This window comes from Leptodactylus fuscus, chromosome 8 (genome assembly GCF_031893055.1).
Source record: "Leptodactylus fuscus isolate aLepFus1 chromosome 8, aLepFus1.hap2, whole genome shotgun sequence".
Lineage (NCBI taxonomy): Eukaryota > Metazoa > Chordata > Amphibia > Anura > Leptodactylidae > Leptodactylus > Leptodactylus fuscus.
The window spans coordinates 34,068,678-34,088,933 of NC_134272.1; the positions used below are offsets into that span (position 1 = coordinate 34,068,678).

A 20,256-nucleotide genomic window follows, 5' to 3' on the forward strand; every position below is an offset into this window, starting at 1 on the left:
TCTGTGGATGGTGAATAAGTGTCATTTGTGGCACAAAGTCTTGAAAGGGAATCTTTCACCAGCTCTCTTCTATTCATTGATAGAATACACTTCATATATTCCAGCACAGTTGGATTTTTTTTCTCTAGCCCCATCATTTTTGCACAATCATCACTTTTATTGACAACACCCAATATGCTAATTAGGCCCGTAGGACCATCCATCTGACAATAGAGATCTTAATTAGCATATTGGGTGGTTAAACTAAGAACAGTGGAGTGGCACCTATTAGGCTGAGTTCACATGGGGTATTTTGGTCAGATTACGTCTGCCTCAAAATCCTGACCAAAAAGATGGCTCCCATTGAAATCAATGGGAGCTGGTCAGTTCTTTTTTTCGGGAGAATGGACATGCTCATTCTTCAGGCTGATTCACCTCGCAACATCCGCCTGAAGACACTCCCTCCTCCCGACTAGGCCCATTTATTGGGCCTAATCCGGAGCAGAGTGTGCGACCAGATGCTGGTGCAGTGCATTGGCATCCAGTCGCAGCTACCCATTTTTTGGTCCAGAAATTGAGGCGGAGAACCCGTGTGAGCCCGGCCTTAGATGGACCATAGTGTTGGAGTTAGTGTAAGTGGTGAAAGGTCCTTTTTAAAGGTGGATATTTTGTGGCAGGATCACTGTATAGTATTATTAAGGTCATTCAAGATCTGTATTTTCCCAGTGCATTTCTTTTGTTTCATCCAGATAAGGAATTTGGCAGCTGCTCATATCCCCCTTTCTACAGAAATAATATTCATGATCAGCAGAGATGTCAAGTGTATGTTAATGGGGGTACCAACGCTTCTGACTGCCACTCAGATGATGATCAGATTTCTTATCTAGCTCTGGGCCAGACTGGTTTATTGTGCTTAAATGTATAAAAAAAAACCAATGTTATATCCTGTTATTTATCAGTCACGTGGCTGTGATCTGGTGTAATATGTATATATGTATCACTATGCAGTAACTGTTGAAGGTAAAGTTTCTTGTTCTGTGTAGCCTTTCTAGATGCCATGTAATACATCTTTGTGTAGTTTGACTTTTGTAATCTGTTGTAGATGTAATGATAAGTTCTTTGTTATTGTACAACGATGAAGAGTCTCTATTACGGGGAATATCATAGGCCTGAAGACAGAAAGGAAGTCATGCAGTTTAATGTATATTATTCACATATATAGATTTGTGTAGACCACACAAGAGATATATGTTTAGGTAATGGGTTGCAGCAAGAATCATATTAGTATTAAGCAGAATTTTCATAGCCAGAACAATAGAATTCAGTAGTATTTGTTATTGTGATTCCCGAATATTGAGCAGTTATTGTTAGCAGATATTATAATGGTATGCACTATATCTGTTTACTTCAGGTAAGTAATGTTTCTAGTGGATTTAGGGAACTTATGTATGAGTACTTGCCGCAATTTGCTTGTTTGCCTTTTTAGAAATATTCAGTTCTATTGTTTCCAACATATCAATACATTATGTATATCACACATATTTCTATGGCTAGTGTAAATGTAGTACAGAGTGAAGAGAAAAGTGAAGTGAAAATTAAGTTTGTCAACTTGTTATTATGGTATTACTGTATATTGTAACAGCTTTGGTGAAGGTATTGTTAACAGTACTGTACAGAGTTACTGTCATTTCAGGTTTTTTGTAAATATGTAGTTCTAGTGAATGGCAGAAACTTTGTAATGTTTGTTTATCAGAGGAAAATGCTTCTGTCTCCTCTTATCAGCATCTCTCCTGCCTCCTAAACTGCTCAGTTCACTGCTCAGATCTGTCATCTGAAAACAGGCTGCTGGCATAGAAGTGAGAAACAGACACAGATGCCCTGGAGCAAATGACAGTAAAAATCCCCAAATCGATCTCACCAGAACTTTATTCACATCTATGCAGCTAGGTACTGCTAAACCCAACTGGAAAACTTCTATAAAACTGCTGGAAATCTGTTAAACACTGTTAGTAGAAGCACAATTTATCTGTGTCAGTTTCTCATTCTCTGGATTAATCTTCCTCTTCTCTAGACTTGTATATAACCTGATCTGTGTAGAAGCTCTAGCCTGTCTTCTGTGAAGACTCAACTTAGCAGTGAATTAAGCAGATTGGCAGGCAGGAGAGCAATTGATATTTTCCATTGAAATGACATATACTCTTTAAAATGTAAAAAAAACCCATCAGGACCACCTTGTATAGCAAGGCCTATTTTTGCATACACACATACTGTTATGTATACTGGATTACATTTGTGTATACAGCACCACTGCTTTGGAGATGCACATTAATATGTTGTGGAATCGCATTATAATAACCCTGTTACAATCAGGTGTGACCATACAGCGAGGTCATTTCAGCCATCGAGATGTCAGAGGCCTCTGCAGTACCTCTGTATTTCCCCTAGAGTTATTTATGAAGACTCATTTATAATGGGACACGTCTCCTCATACGCTTATACAGAAATCTATGTCATATCTCATAGTTGACAGATTTCAGGCATCATTTACAGCAGTAAATTTACATAATTGATAATAAATCTTGCAAGGCTACCAGCTCCTCTTATAGAAGAATTGCATTTTTATGTGCAGCACATAAGTTGAGAAAAAAATGCAACTTTTCTAAAACTGGCATAACTACCCCAATGTCTCCAAATATATGGTGTCTAGTGGAGTACATGAAGGACATATGTGTACATACTGAGCTGTATAGTCCCCATGAAGGACATATGTATACATACTGAGCTGTATAGTCCCTCTGAGAATAAAAGGGTCATACATATTGAAATCCAACAGCTTGAGCCTTCTGAAAGGTTCCCATAAACATTAGATGGTTAGCCGGCCCAATTTCATAGGTTTGGTGTACATTTATTTAGTCATAGACTGTGAGATTAGATTCACTGTGTGACCTAAAGCTTACACATGGATTACTGTGGGTAATTTCTAAACCATGGGCAACTTCATTTCTGCAGTGCTTTCCACTATTTCTCCATATCTGTCTATCTGTTTAGCTTCTACCTGCAGAAGTTAGATAAGTATAGGGTTTCTTGCCGTCCCCTGGATCAACACTGTAGGGATTGTAGGGTCATAGGTTGGACTTGATGGACTGATGTCTTTATCCAACCTCATCTACTATGTAACTATGTAAGTATTTTAGGAAATTGTAGGTAATGCATATTCCTAAGAAATAAGCATGTGTATCTCCAAAACTGAGTTAGAGTTTAACCCATCACTATCATTAATTGGATTTTTTTTGTAGGATTCATTTTAAAGGGGTCTTCACTTCTCAGGCGTGTCTCCTCTGACCTCCACTTCCTGGTCTTCAGTTCATTCTTGCATGGAGCTCGTGCTTGCTCCAAACAGCACAGTTATCTCTGGATCTACATCCACAGATAAGGCTCTATTCACATCACATTTATTACATCTGTTTAATGGATCCGTTTCCATCCCATTTTTTTTTAAGGACACAAAAATAAAATGATGTCTCTGTAAAGAGATGACTAGAGATGAGCGAATCGAAGCTCCCGAAGTAGAATTCGATGCAAATCGAATATTACCTGAAATTCGAATCAAATTTGGATTTCCTCACGCTTCGTGGTAACGAATCACATTTTTACTAAAAAATAGCTGCTGCACGTAAGGACATGGGGCAAAGATCTCTTGGAACGTGGGCTCACCCACAATGTCGTGCTTGCAGCCAATCAGCAGCCAGCCAGCCCTGTGATGTCACAACTAGAGATGAGTGAACACTGTTCGGATCAGCCGATCCGAACAACACGCTCCCATAGAAATGAATGGAAGCACCTTAACCCCCCGCGTGCCGGCCGCTTCCATTCATTTCTATGGGAGCGTGCTGTGAGCGTGCTGTTCGGAACGGCTGTTCCCTTTAACCTCTTCGCGACCACTCACAGCATCGGGAGCAGGTATTAGCTGTAACTGACAGCTAATACCCTTCTCCATAACCCCTGTGCGGAGCACAACTCCAATCCCAGGTTTTAACTCTTGGATGCCGCGGTCAAACATGACCGCGGCATCCAAGTGGTTCTGACATGCTACATGTCCCCGCTCGGCAGCCCCCGTGGCGAGATCAGAAGGTGCCGGTATTCATCTTCTGCAGCTCGGGGTCTGTCCAGTGACCCCGGGCTGCTAGAAGCCCCCAGTACCTGGTTGATCCTGCCTAGAACTGAGGAAGTCAGCCTATGCCTCTGGATAGGTTATGTCAGCTGGATAGCTGGTTTTTTAATGTGATTCGTAGGCAATTAATTTAGATTGAATCGTATCAGAAAATTCGGCCAAGCAAAATTCACTCACCTCTAGAGATGACCATTTGTTTGCAACTGGGTTTTTTCCGTTAAATGAATGTAAAAAATGTGATGTGAATAGAGCCTAACGGGGATTGTTAAAGAAACTTATCTAGCCCTTATCAGTCAACATCCTGACCCTTAAAGCAGGAATGTAATACGTTGATAAAATGTAGCTGTATCTGGCAAGACAGACAAAGCCATGTAATGTGTAAACCACAAGCCTGAGCATGATCCTTGAGATGGGAATACCCCTTTAACCTTCCATTTGCTCTTCCATCCACTCTTGTATCACTCATTTACCAGTAATATTTGTCTTTATTGCCCCCTATTTAGGTAGTGATTTCATTGATGTTTCATACAGTCACGATACAATCAAGATAAAATATGACTAGTACCGTATTTTTCGGACTATAAGATGCACCCAGGTTTTAGAGGAGAAAAATAGGGAAAAAAAATTTTCAGGCAAAAAATGGTAAAATATTTAATATATGGGAGTTGTAGTTTTGGAACAGCTGCAAGGCCACATTGACAGGTGACCCTGCAGCTGTACGGGGATGTATAGGGCGTTTTTTTTGTGGGGCCAGGTGTACTTTTTAGATATACCATTTTGGGAAATGTTTATTGCTTAGATCACCTTTTATTTAATTCAGAGGCAAAACAGAGAGAAAAACCCGGGGGTTTAGCACTTTTGATTTTGATGTTCACTGTACATAAAAATATTAGTAGACCGGGCATTTTCAGACACAGGGATACCTAATGTGTATGTTTCACAGTAATGTTATACTTTTATATGTATTCTAGGGAAAGGAGGTGAACTTTTATTTATTTTATTTTTTATTATATTTTTTTTAAGTGTTTTTTTTTTTTTTTTTACTATTTTAATATCCCCCGCCTAGGGGGCTTGAACCTGCAATCATTTGATTGCAAGTCCCATAGACGGCAATACAAGTGTATTGCCGTCTATGGGAGATTCTATACATTACTATCGCGGAGGGTCATAGACCCCTTCATTAGGCTCCCAGCTGTCATCGGAACAGGTCGGCTCCTGCGGCCTCGCCGTGCAGGAGCCGGCCTGCATCACTAAAGGTATGGGGCCGGTGGGGGGGGGGCTAACTGACTGCCGGGACCTGTGGAGGAGGAGCGGATTTGCAGCATGGCCGCGCTACTGTCACAGCTGGTTTTCTTCAGCGGCAGTAGCGCGGCAATCTGCAGGCCCCGGCAGCTAAGACAGTCCCCGGCATCTGCTGTAATAGACCGGCGGATGCCGGGGAGTGTCTTAGCTGCCGGGGCCTGCAGTATAGTCACGCTCCTGCCGCTGAAGAAAACCAGCGGTGGCAGTAGCGCGGCCATGCTGCAAACCCACATTCAGACTATAAGACGCACCCTCATTTTCCTCCGAAATTTTGGGGAAAAAAAGTGCGTCTTATAGTCCGAAAAATACGGTATATACACGATTTATACACTTAGCTATTTCCTAGATGACTATATTGCTCCAGTAGGATTTATCATTAGGGTCCAGTAGGTCTATGTTTGCATTGGCACAGGTTATGTGGTTGTAGGTTAGGTTAAGCCTCCTTTCACACTAACTATCCACTTGGGATGTGAAATGTCTGTATTCACTGAAACTTAAGGATACAACTAAATAACATTATAGGGAGTGAGAAGGAAAATGTTACGTTTCATATAGGAATCCGCTTACCTAAATTTTGTACAGCAGGAAATGTGTTTGTACTAGAAATCTGACAATGATCTACACAAACATGAATTGGGTTGTAGGAGTAAATGCAAAGTGACAAGGTTATGGAAAAGCCAAGGTGTGACTATGAGATAATTTTTTCAAGAACTCTTCAGTTTTCAAGTGTTCTCTATGCTGTTTAAAGAAAATTACCCAAGTGGATCTCTCATGCATCACCTTTTTCTTTTAAGCTTGTTCACTGACGAAGATTGTTTGATTCATGTAAATGTCAAATAAATTGCTTTGATGTTCGGAATAGTCCAATGAACAGGAAGACTCTTGTTAAAATGATTAAAGTAGAAGTAAAGTTAACAGAATTCATGTAGCGAGGTTAATTTAATTGTTACTCTTAACTTTTACATTGGTCGTCAAATTAGCTGAAAACACAAAGACGTGATATAATGGCTCCTACTACTTACTAACTTGATGTTCTTTACCTCCTGGACTAGGGCAAGAAACAGTACACAGTAATATCATGTAACTCATATTTTATTTCAGAATTCAGTTCTATAGAATATGTAAAAGGTGATAAAAACAATAAAAAAAAGGAAACGCAGAAAACTCATTTGTATTGGCCTTTAAATATCCTATTACTAAAAACACAAAATCTTATTGCATAAAATTCCCCTTAACTTTTTTATAGCAAAATAATGTGCTGTTAAATTATTAGCAGTTAAAAGCTTAATGGAATGAGGCCAGAGTAGCAAATGTATTAAAAAATCCACATTTACTAGATGAGGTGGAAACCAGAGATTAATAGAGATTAATCTGAATGTATTTCTTAGGTTAGAACACAAGATTATTTGCCTGCGTTTCCCTTTTGTGGTTGGTTCTTATGTTTTTCTTCCCATAATCCTTTACCACAGGTCCTAGTGCCACCAACCTTATAATAGGGTCCATCGCTGGTGCCATCCTGGTAGCAGCTATTGTCCTTGGGGGGACTGGATGGGGCTTTAAGTAAGGAACAACGCATGTCTTCTCTTCAATGGCAATGCCATAACTCTTTCTGCTTACTGTATATTACCTTTGAGTTTCTGCTACATGGTTCTAGCATTTCACTAATTAGAAATGTTAATTAAGACATGAGAGTAAAGAAATGAATGTCACTTGGGTGATAAGATAGCTTTTTAGAGTGTATCCAATGAGAATCTGAGCTCCATTTTGTTATGTTGTGATCAGAAAATGAACATATTTTCCTATATTTTCCACTTGTCTAATGACGGACTCACGCAGATGTTTAATGTTGGTCTCCTGTGAAGTCAGATTGTGGTATGGTATTACAGATGAATTACTGTATCTAAAATAGTAATATCAGGTATGCCACACCAAAATTTCAGAAATGAATGAGGATGAGAATGAAATTGGTTTAAATGCAGCTGAAATTCGTCAATGTTTCACTTAGGAATTCTGTGTCCATTCTCATTGACACTAATGCAAACAACATGGCGGAAGCCTTCTTCCATCATTTTTGTTTACTTTTATTACTGAAGATAGTCATGCATACAGAGTCAGTCTGTGAACATTCCCTGTGACAGTTTAATGGCCGTTGCTGTCATCCTATGACGGAAGACAGTAGCGGACATTAGCAATGATATTGTGAATGCCTCATTGCACCGAAGTGAAAGTGTTGGCAGCCGGGGACTGGATGCGGTTTTAGCCATATTCAGGTACAAAGTCTGTCAGCACCCTAACTTTCGATATCATGAACACCGGAAATAAATAGTTGCGGAATGGATTGAGTTAAATCCTATATACCTAATGACAATGAAAGTGATGGTTTTAGGTTGGAGTTGGCTTTAAATGGAATAAATGATTGTGTAAAGAGTATATGACAGAAATGTTTGCCTTTCTGAGCCTGCTATCAAGCTTGTGTCAGAAAACAAACACATTTATTATACTCATCCCATCTCACATAAAGAAAACATGCTAACGGGTATTGATCTGCAGTAATGTACAGCTGCATTTCCATGTTACTTTGCCCGTATTTCTGAAACCACATATAGACATTGGGAATTTGTGAAGCCCTGTACTCCAGGACTCTACCATCAGATAGCTGGAAAGCAGAGGTTTGAAACTTTTTAGACTTATTAATGCAAACATTTTATTTTTTGCATTTTTAGGCTAAGGCCCCACACAGTGAATTGCAGCAAAAAACCGCTGCTTTTGGAGCCATCTTTGGCCACAGTAGAAATTTCATGCCAAAATAACACTGCGTTTTACAGTACTTGGCAAGTGGATAGGATTCTGTCTAATCCCATCCACGCATTGCATAAAAAATCTCTATTAAATTCTATGATTTCAATAACCATCATGTTTTTGTAAATCACATCATATCAGTTATACCTGCGGAAACGCTGCCAGTTTTCATATAGGTATAATAGGGACAGAAAGTCCGCAGAGGAAAACTCTGCAGACTTTCTTTCGAAAAGCGCTGTGGAGAAAATGGTGATGCATTTCCACCAGTCTTTTCCGCAGCGTTCTTTGGCTGCAACTCGCTACTTAGAAAGTTGGAGGGAAATGGATATAGTTGCTGAACATCTAATTCATCAAGGTTGAAATAATTGTTGCAATCTCATTGTAAAGAGGGTGGAAAGTGCAGTAATATTTCAGAAGATGCATCAAATATCATGTGACATTTATTTTAGTTTTGTGGAAATAAGGCACAAAGTCCTGCAAAACTGACTTTGAAGCTAAGGCCACACGTAGCGAGACGAAATATATGGAAAGCGCCAGCGTTTCCACAAGTATAACTGGCGTGCTGCAAGTTCAGAAATGCAAGTGTTTTTTGAAAACGCCGCTTTTCTTCTGAAGATTTTTTCTGCAACATGTGGATGGGATTAACCAGAATCCCATTCACTTTGCAGGTACTGAAAACTGCTGCGTTTTCGCAATGTGGGGCTTCTGCCTATAACGTCTCCTCATGATGAATCTCCCCCATGGTGTACATAATGGTAGTTATACCAGGTTATTCAGTTTAGCCTCTTATAAGATATTATAGATTATGTGAGTATGTAAAAATAAATCTATGGAAAGTAATGTTATCATATGAGTCAGCCCGATTATCTCATAACCTGGTGCAGTTGTAAAAGAGGAGTGCAAACATTTAACTGACTTATCTAAAGCTGACCATAAACATGAAGTGACTTCACAGGACTTGACTGCCGTCAGGTGTAATGTACACATAGATCAGAAATATTAAATTTGGCTTTAAGTAAATATATTGTAATCATTGTACATTGAAACGTCCTGCAGCTTTCTAATACTGGGGCTACGTTACACGTCAAGGTAAAAACGGAAAGACTGCGGGCAGATACAGTTTACCTACACTGGTACATTGTGACAGACAATTTATATCACCAATATACTTATTTTTATTCTCAAGGATTGCACTATAGTTGCCCACTGTCTCTTCCTTCTTAAAAAAAAATCCCCCCCCAAAAAAACAACAAAAAACACGTAATGAGAAGTATGCAGATTTTTCTCGGATACCTTTGTGTTTACTTGGGAAGTCAGCTACGCTTTTAAAAGGTATACCATTAAGAACTTAATCCCTTAATGACTGCCATATAGTGATTTTACTGAGGGCTAATGCTTTGTCTTTTTATGGTAGCGCTTCACAATGGGATTGTATTGCTATGTGCTGTACAATCCCAATGATCATTTTGTTGCTGATAGTCTTTGGTATCAGGCATTAGATGCTGCATCCATTGTGACAGTAGCATATAACAGCTGCAGCATGTTAAATTATAACCCAGAACACAAAACAAAAGCCACTGAAAGTTAACATTCTTATTAAGTGTCAGCTAGATGTTGCTAAATGTTAATGTACCCAAAATAGTATAAATAAAAAGTTCAACCCTTCCAGCAAAATATAAGCTCTCATATGCTTATGTTTAGTTATGTATATAGAGAAACAAATAAAGTTAAGGCTGCAGAAAAAAAATGCTTGGTCTTTAAGATCCAAAACCTCTGTGGCATTAAGGGATTAAAAATTCTAAGCAAAATTCTTCGGGCCTAATCTGGAGCAAAATGCTGCAACTGGATGCTGGTGCCCAGAAGTGTTCTCACGGGGAATGCAAATTCCGCCATCTGAACATACCCTAAGAATTGTGGAGAATTCTACACTTTAAGATGGACTACTTTCACTCTAGTGAATCAAAGCTTGCTTAGAGGAAATGACCACATGTACATAACAGATTAAAGTTTTTGCTTTGTGGTTTCATCATTACATAATATATTATACCTTGTCTGTTTTCCCTGATTGTTTATTCTTTCCTTCGGAGAAAGGAATGGCGGGCTATTTACATGACCATTATTTTGACGGTGCATTGGAACAGACCATAAAAATATAGGTTGTGTCCAATTTTTATCATTTTCATGGATCCCTCCATCATTCAAATGTATGGGGCATCCATGATAACAGTTGCCCTAAGGTACAAGACGGCTAGAAAAAATAGATGTTTTTCATGGCCGTTTGGCACCTCGGTCATCTCACGGTGGTTCTTCTGTCCTGCACTCTCAGTGCTTTGTGAATGCAGTACAGCAGAGCTATGGTGATTCTGAAGCCCACAGCTTAGTAAATCTATGATACTGTCATTTTCATTTTACAGGATGTGTGGTTGGACCAAAAAATACAGCTGACAGCCCAAAAAATCTTGTGTGAACAGGGCTTACTAGTCAAAAAATATGTAGCCATCTCTCAAGGTGAACAAAAATTAGTATAGTTGGAAAAAAAAAAGTGCATTATCTCAAGAAAACTATCTAGTTGCTATCTTTGCACCCAAAGTGTCATTTTACATGTAACTTAAAAACAAAATTGAATTGTATTTTCCATGGATAACTGCAATGTTAAACTATTTGCTGTAGCAGAACCTCAATCACTGGCCTGGCCTAGCACACAGCTTGACGTGCATGTTATTATTCAAGGGGATGGGAACATTAAAATCTACTTCTTTTGAGCTTCTGGTGAAAGGACTAGCCGTGGTAACCTCACCTCCTGTATGTTGTTATTTGTCACTTATATCATAGGCTTGGAATAAAGCACAACCTTCAGTGCTATGCTATAGTGTTAGAAAAGTGACACTGCTTGCTTACTGTACGCGACTGTTCCAACGTCTCATGATGTCATGAGTCAATCATGTTATTGTTTGATCTTGATTAATTTACGACAAGGCTTTACATGTATAACTTATGTGGTTCTTACATTTAAATGTGTAGCTATAAGGGAAAAAAAAACAAAAAAACTTTCCAACATACTTTTCGTTTCTTTAAAGAATATTTTCCAGTTTTTTGGAAGGGGACGCAGCAAAATTACTGGCTGCAGCCCAACCGTATTCAGATCAATGTGGATGGCTGCAGTTTCCGTCACTACCTGGTGGCCAAGTGCTGTACAGGTATAACTTAGAAGAGGCCAAACCAGTGCTCAATCCCTTTATTCTTAGGACCAGTGGGGTGCAAGAGGTCAGCCCCCCACCAAACAAAGTCACGGCATACCCTAGCAATATGTTATAATATGAATAATTCCCCTTAATGTATACTTTTTTATTAGATGGAATATTTTTCTGATATTACTAAAGGAGCTCCAGCTGCACCTAGGCCATTGTATATGAGAAGTCCCAACATCTTTTGTTCTACACATGGACTTCTGGAAAGTCATTTTGAGATTTGTACCATGGACCAGAATTTTCAGATTATACCCATGTGATCTAGTATATTTGCATATTAGTCTTTATCTCTATATGCTAGAGGTGAAATTCTTCCACTTAAGGTGTGAGAATACCAAGCAGGATCACAAAAACAGACCATGCTAGTCTGAAACTAAACCTGTTCCGTTGTCTAAGACCTTCAAAGCAGTTTTATGATGTAATGTATTGACATCACTGTAGGAATTATAAGAAGTCTGTATAACAAGAAATATTTCATGAGAGTTTCCCTATAAACTAATATATAAACTAATATTTTTAGAAAAAAAAGAGGGGATAAAGTGAGTATCCAATACCCTATATTTTTTGGATACTCACTTTATCCCCTGTTTTTATCTCGAATTATAAGAAGTCTATGCTAAGCATACAGAATGTCACTGGACGTATCCATGTTAACTAATATTAAACCCTCCTGGCACAATATAATTCAAGTTTTTTTCCAGTTATACATAAATAATATTTGTGTTTAAATAACAATAAAGATTTACTTTCTAATCCGCAGCCACTATCACTAAAGATTTTCTGATCTCTCGCCAGTCTTTATATACACTATAGCAGCAGAGACACTTGGCAATGTTACACAGTTACTTCAGTTCTTGACTAAACATGGATATAATATTCTTTTAGGGCTAGTTCACACGGGGTTCCACATGAAAACTTTCCTTCGCGGCTTTCCGCTCCAGATTAGGCCTAAATGAATGGGCCTAATCCGGAGGGTGGTGTCACGAGGCGGACGCGGCGGCTGAATCAGCCATGGAATCCACCTGAAGAAAGGGCAGCTCACTACTTTTTTCCATGAAAGGGAACAAACTGCTCACGGAAAAAGAAAATGACTGGCTCCCATTGATTTCAATGGGAGGCGTCAGGATTTTGAAGCGGACTCCGCATCAAAATCCTGACCATTTTGCTCCATGTGAACTAGCCTTGTATACCAAATAGTGAAAAGCCAACTTTACATTACATTACATAAATTAGTCTTAAGAAACTGCCATTTTTTTCTGGTTGTTAGAGTTAACATCTCATAATATACAAATGTTTAAACATGTCAATGTTCAATCATTAGCATTGGTCCTTGGGACTTATAAATATATATGTCATATATACTGTATATATATATATATATATATATATATATATATATATATATATTTTTTAAAATGTATGGTATGTACTTCAGGGTTTTATCTTACCAAAATATACAGAAAAATTTAGATACATTGGAATATCGCACTATATTGTATTATAGCAGCAATTCCCTGAGGAACTGAAAAAAACTGAAAAAAAAATTGTAATAAAATTTTAAACACCTATTACAAATAAAAAGCACAAAAAATTTGGTCAAATAATGTTTAGTATATGACAGAGCTGGCATCATCACAAGTGTAAATACTCAAAACAATATGTTATTAAGAAAACATAGTCAGTGCTTTAATAATAAAACTAAAAAACATACCAGAATTGATACTTTTTCTTTATGCGACCTCCCACAAAATGGAATAGTTACTAAATAGCTGTGTAGGTCTTATCTAACCCAAACTGATACCAATGAAAGCTACAGCTCATCCCACAAAAACAAACTTCACACAGTTGTAAAACATAATAACACTATACATATTTGATATCTACCCATAACTCATATAATAAAGGTAAAACTTTCTTTATGTTGTCACAGTCCTCCATACTTAATACATTTATCATATGTTTCCTAAATGCTGCCATTAAAAGTACAGCTCATCCTGCAAAACTAGTCCTAATACAGCGATGGCTATGGAGAAATAAAAAAAGTTATGATTTTCTAAACATGGCAACAAAAAATGTAAAAATCCATCTGTCCTCAACTCCAAAGTAGGCTTCTTTTTTTTTTTTTTTTAAAGGGTTAGCTATTTTTTTTTTATACTTTCACATTGCTATGGTATAAAATTACGGGCCAGGATTTTCTCAGAAATATAACAAAGATATATGTTTTATAAAGCAAAAAAATCCAAACCATAGGCAACAACAATTCTGCATTTTAAAACTACCAACCGCATATACAGTAAGCAAAAGAATATTATATGACAGTAGTAATATATTCTGTCAGTTTACAATGCTTACTACCCAGTTGGCCTTTTAAAAACCAAAAACAAGCTGTCGTCCTCTTCTGACAATGAATTTTCTCCAACAGTCCAGAGCTAGATATAGAATATGATGCATGTGATTACAACGTGCACACATAAAAACCATCCACTAATGTATTGTGCTCCTGCATGTATATTACCCTCTTCCTGTTATTGTGGTATCTGAGTGTATTTGGCGACAGATTAGCATTTACACTGATACGTTTAGATTGATAAACTAGCTGATAATCCTCCTTAAAACTGATGATATCGGGTTTATCAAAGATAAGGTAATGGGAAAATATAGCATAATAAAAATTAACTGTGGTCTGCATTCATGCTTCTTAAATCAATGGGTTATATTGCCCCCTATAAATCCAGAGAGAAAGGTCGGATTATGTAAACATAAATTTTGGCCTAAAAAGATTGATAGTACCCTCATCAGAATCTTAGAGATATTGGCAGATGTCAATGTAGCAATTTGTCGAGCTTGATATCATGATAAAATCTAGTCATTTCAGTGGTCAAGTAAATTATATCCCATAGTATTCCACAAATCTCTAGGTATGAAATGTAAAATCTAAGGCAATGGAAAGATATCTGGATAGAGGCGCTGATCAATAGTAGCATTCAGTTGATATACAGTAAAAAACTGCTCCATGTTAAGTCCTCAAAAAAGGCAAGAGACACCCCGCCAAGGTTTAACATCTACCTATAACAAGGCTGCTTTACCATAGGAGCTGTGAATCTGTGGAGTAGACTGCCTCAGAACCTGGTCACATCACCAACAAAGACCAAAATGTAAATGTATAGAATTCTTGTTTGTTACTGAAGTCTAATAACTATTGTGGGCCAAGATGAATTGCCTCCACCTAAGGACACAATAGTTAATGTTTGAAGTTTTAAGATTTCAAATGCCCCCTCCTTTTATCCACAACCTTTCCCCTTGCCTAGTTGGAATTGTGGGGAATGGGTATTTTTCCAATCGTAATAACTATGTAGCAAAGTAAAATTGACATTGCAGAATTGCAGTTTTAGAATTGTGTCCAGACTTGCTTCTATGGGGCTACATGTAAAAAGCCAAGAGTAAAATTGATGTAACTTTTTGGTTCAGTTTTTGCATGCATTTTATTTTAAAAATGTGCAAAAACTGGTTCAAAATACAAAGTATAAACTGGACCTTAAGATGGCCATAGACCTTCAGTAAATGTCGACCCCCAACTCTGGCAGCAGCCAATCTCCCCTGAGAATACGGGATCGGATAGGCTTATATTCTCATGGGTACCTTTAGGCCGAAATAGTTACACTCATACAAAACCTTACAACTTTATACATTGCATCAAAGTGTCAATACTTCAATGAAGATCATATTATCTAGGATACTAAGTGCTGTCTATAATATAGTTCAAGAAAAAATAGTTGATGTACCGCATGGAGGAGCATGACAAAGTGGAGTATTGTTTCTCACATGCCAGATGATATGATGCTGTTTAACAGAATGCAAGAATGTTTTTTTATTATTGTGGTTTCTTGGACCTGTTTGCTGTCAGTGAGCTTAATCATATGTAGGAACCAGAATTAGTAAATTGTATAGTGTCTATCTCTACATATAAATATATATATTAGAATATGTATACATTTATATGCCACATTTGTGCTTTCCAGCTCACATATCTCTACAACTGCCTGCTTTTATCTTGTGTCTTAAAGATGTGTTTAAAATCACTTTTTTTCTGTCTGGATTAATGAAACTTCACACGCGTGTCACAGAACACATGGCTGCATATGCATATTTCGATACTACTGTTCTGTGTTTTGCATGTGAAACTGGTGGCGGTAGTGGTGCATATGCCAAGTGTTACCAATCTGAATGCATGAGCCCTTTTGCTTGATGCCCCACATAAAGCCAGATAATGGGGAGGTTGCACCCAGTGTATGTTGCCTCGTAATGTCATGCTATATTTCTTTACAGAATTCCACTGTATAAGGAGAATGGACATCAGCGCTCTGTGTACTTACCATTTAACAAAAACTTAATAGCTGTAATTTCTTTACTAACCAATTAATGAGTCCATTCCCCTTGGTGTGCTTTATCTTTGTGGAAACTATTCAATTTTTTTTTTTTTTTTTTTTGGGGGGGGGGTCGGCGTCTATGGTAGAGCAAAGTTCACCAATTGGCACTGTTGTCTTTACTACCAATATACCTATAAATTAGCACCGCGTATCCTCTGTAACAATGAAGATCATACCCTACACCAAAATTATGGAATCACTTCCTAAATAGTTATGGGGATATCATCACTCCTTGGGGAGAGCCCACCATATAGGTGTGTGGAGACTCCCAGCATCATTGCAAAACAAAGGCCTCTTGGAGGGTCGAGCATGATGTTAAAGGGAGCAAACCTTTATTGGGCTATCTCACTGAGATTCTGTCTTCCCAATTACATCAGGGAAGACAGGCTTGCACATTTCAGTGAGCGCCCTCTATTGGTTTGCAACACTGAGGCACCTGACTTCCTAATTACATCATGGAAGACAGATTTGCATATTCTTCCCATGGTTAAATAGTTATGGAAATTGACAGATGACATGACACACTGCCTCATGGTGACGTGTCCGCTCTGCCATGAATATAGACAATTGTTGGGGGTTGTTAAATGTAAACTAACGATTCTTTGCTTTTCTTTTACCATCCTTCCTTTCTTTGATGCATTTTGGAAGAAATGTCAAAAAGAGAAGATACGACCCATCTCAGTCTGGAATATAAAGCAACTTTGCCACAACGTCTTCCTTCACTATCGATGAACGCCAGTTCCTTCATGCGTGGAATCTGCTCCGTCTCCTCCATCGCCATTTACGTTAATCCTTTGGTACTACAATACAATATCTTCAATGGCTTTTTTTTTATACAGGCCTAAGAAATCATACAGCTCCTGGGAAACGCGTCGACTACAAATCTCATAAAATAAAAAAGTGCAATAGTTTTTTTTTCATAAAAGCAGGGCTGATTATGAGAAACAACTGAAATGTCTGATACGCATTGTCTAGCATAAGCATGACTAACTTTCCTCAATGAACACTGGTGAAACTCCAAGGCATGTAAATTTTTTTATTTTTTCTTCAAAATAGAGCAAAGCTGCATGGCACAGTGCTAACTTGGACAACCAGCTATTAGGCCAACCGTCACCTCCAAAAGCTCAAAGATGGAGAGAACCAAGGAAAAAACTATTTGATGACGTCAGATCATTACGTGCTTTGCAGTCTTTTAAACTAAAAGCAAACTTTTGCTGAAATCCAAGCCATGATTTTCTGCAGCGGCAGAGTGGACATGAAGTCATTCAATGAAAAACAAATTCTTGAGGACATGTACATATGAAAATAGAAGACTTTAAAATATCAAGTGTATTGAAAGTTTTTCTGACAACAAAAGCTTTATGTGTATGTAAAAATAATATATTAAAATACATTCAAATATATGCATATATTTATATGTATATAGGTATGTGCTATATATTTTATATATTACATACATGAATATATATATCTATCCAGCTATAGATATGTATATATATTCCGCCCCCTCATTTTTCTAGCATGTAGGGTAGGCACGCTGGGCTTGCATACATAAATAAGGAAGATTAAGCATGTACATGCAGGAAATTTTGGCACAAAACAGGTGTGATCTAGGGTTTGTATGCTTGAAACCAAAAAACGTACACCTTTATTAAAGTATATACTGTAAATGGATATGTATTTAAGAATTCTAAATATGATTAAGTTCCATTTTTTTGTGTCAAGGAAATTTTGTACATAATGTATGAAAACAAATATAGCTACATACTCAAATTATTCACTAAAGTGCCAAGATCATATGCACATTTCTTTTATCACATCTTCTCCATCGTGCATGTAAATATGTATCTGTTTGCATCACTTTCTTATGGGAAATTTACGAGGCTGGGAAAGTCAGTAAGTCGGTGTATACGTATATTTAATGGCTGTATGAAATAGCCACTACTGCATAGGGAAGCAGACATTTTGTCTGTAAATTCTATAGGATTAAGAATTCTATGCCATTGTCACACACTATTCTGTCTGTCCCTAACCCTTATGTGTAGACACTTGGTTTAAACATTAAAGGGGTTGTACCACAAATGAAAGTACTCTCCTGTCCACAGGATAAGGGATACGTGTGTATTCAGTAGGGTCCGACTGCTGGGGCTCCCACCTGTCAGGAGAACGGGGTCCCCCATGTTTATTGGAACAACAATCACACGTGAACCATTCCATTTATATCTATGGGACTGCCTTAGATAGCCAAGCACCGTACTTTAGCTACTCTTTGGCAGTCTATAGAGGTGGAGTGTCAGCATGTGTGTCTGCATTCCCATTAAAATGGGGAGGGCTTGGTACCCCAGTTCTCGTGATCACTGGGAGCTTTAGTGGTTGGACCCAAATCAATCAAACACTTATCTCCTAACCCGTGGATAAAGGATAAGTTTCATTTGTGGTATAACGCTTTTAATACTCACCTTTGTTTGTACTTCTTGGGAACTAGACCCTAGGAACATATGTACTACTGTTTCACAAGGCAACCTTGAAAAGATCATAACTTTGTTCCTGGCTATTGGATATGTTGTCCAGACCAGGTACAACTAATACTTCAGTAAAAATCTATTAGGCGTCATCATTCCTATACCTTACTACATGCTATACATATTTTGGAACTTTCTAAAGCTTTTCAGACTGTTTTTGATATGCAATATTACTTTTATTACTATGGCCAAGGATAACAAAATTGTATTTAGTGTATTTCCTAATACATAGTTAGTGATAGTAATACTGATGGATGTTACCATGAAAATGGTATTAAACCTGCCAGCAACATGTTATAGAGCTGGTGGAGCTGAGAGGATTAATATACATATAATACTGTGGGACGAGTCAGTATAACTTGTAACTTACCGATTGACCTCAAGACGAGAACGGGATTTTCAAATTACAATCAATAAATTACAAGTTGTGACTATCTATCTATCTATCTATCTATCTAACTCCAAAAAAGCAGGCGGCACACCAAAAATTGTGAAGGAAGTTTATTGCCCCATACTGCGACGTTTTCGGCTCTAAGAGCTCTTGGAGCCGAAACGTCGTAGTATGGGGCAATCAACTTCCCTCATTTTTTTTTCACAATTTTTGGTGTGCCGCCTGCTTTTTTGGAGTTATATTGAATGGGACAAATCCTTTTCCCATTGGTGAGCACCCTATGCCTATACTGGTGCGGTCATATATATATTTTGTCTATCTATCTATCGATCGAGGTGGGTATAAATCTGTCCAGCTCCTTCTACTCTATAACATCCTGCCCATAGGGAGGAGTGCCAGAGATACCCAAAATATAAATTCAACCATGTTCAGCACTTGCATTGAAATGAATAAAGTGGTGTGTTTTGCCCATCCACCCCTCCATTCAGAACGAAAGACCCTCATTCTGCCGATCAGTGGGGTTGAGCAGTTGGACCCTAACTATTCTGCAATGGATAAGTAATAACTTGCTATGGTGGAAAAACCCCTTTAACATCCACTTACTGAATAGTAAATAGATAAAAATGCTCATGTGGCCAGCAGACATGTTGAGCCCAGGGTGCACATTTATTTCACAAGTCAGGTGACTTTGGAGTAAGGTATACAGCCTGCAAATTTTTCAAATAATGTATTTTTACCTATTTGTACATATTGGTGATTCCCATTGCTACAAACATTACCAATTTACGTGCACAGTATATCCGCTTCAAGCCCTACAAATACCATAGCTAGTGTTATGTTTAGTATTACATTATATAGCATTGTTCTTTGCACACTATTTTTTATGATGATGATTGCTAAATTTATCTAGTCCACAAATATGAAGTCCACAATAATTATGACATAGTTTTAGGATATATATTTGTCCCAAACCTCTCCTTTAGGTAATAATAAAGTAATAAACTAGGAGTCCCCCAAAAAGCTATGCAAACTTATATTAACATAAGTGATTTTAAAGTTATTCCACTAGTTTTACGCTGGTCACATGTATGTGTATTCAGTTTATTGTACCTAAACAACTTTATTTAAGTTGAATGTAATTTTATAGGCCTGTGCAAATAACATTATTTTCTCCTACATTAATGAGCCTTATGTATTCAGTTTAAGAATCATCCAGTATACAAAAATGAAAGGTGAGATCTTATTAATTGTTCTGGGCACCCGGTTAATTATATTTATCTCTAAGAATGATTTTGATATATTAGGTCCAGTATCTCCGTTGTCTAAAATGAAGGATTTTTCTGGGAATTTAAATATTTTTTTAATTTAATATAAAAATGTACTGCTTTATGTAATGTTAATGGAACATAATGTACTC

The 20,256-nt window shown here is 37.7% G+C and overlaps 1 protein-coding gene across 4 annotated transcripts in view; it reads left to right on the top strand.

The window, feature by feature from the left end:
• ADAM23 (ADAM metallopeptidase domain 23) overlaps positions 1–17,276 on the top strand; it is a 179,879-nt gene extending 162,603 nt beyond the window's left edge. For 2 of the 4 annotated variants that reach the window (XM_075284288.1, XM_075284289.1), the window contains exon 26: positions 16,575–16,744. In XM_075284288.1, the coding sequence (XP_075140389.1) occupies positions 16,575–16,620 (46 nt within the window). In that variant the 3' untranslated portion in view covers positions 16,621–16,744. Of the gene's footprint in view, positions 1–6,921; positions 7,013–16,574 lie in introns of all 4 variants that reach the window. The other 2 variants (XM_075284287.1, XM_075284286.1) reach the window with 2 other exon arrangements.
• Positions 17,277–20,256: the final 2,980 nt, after the last annotated feature.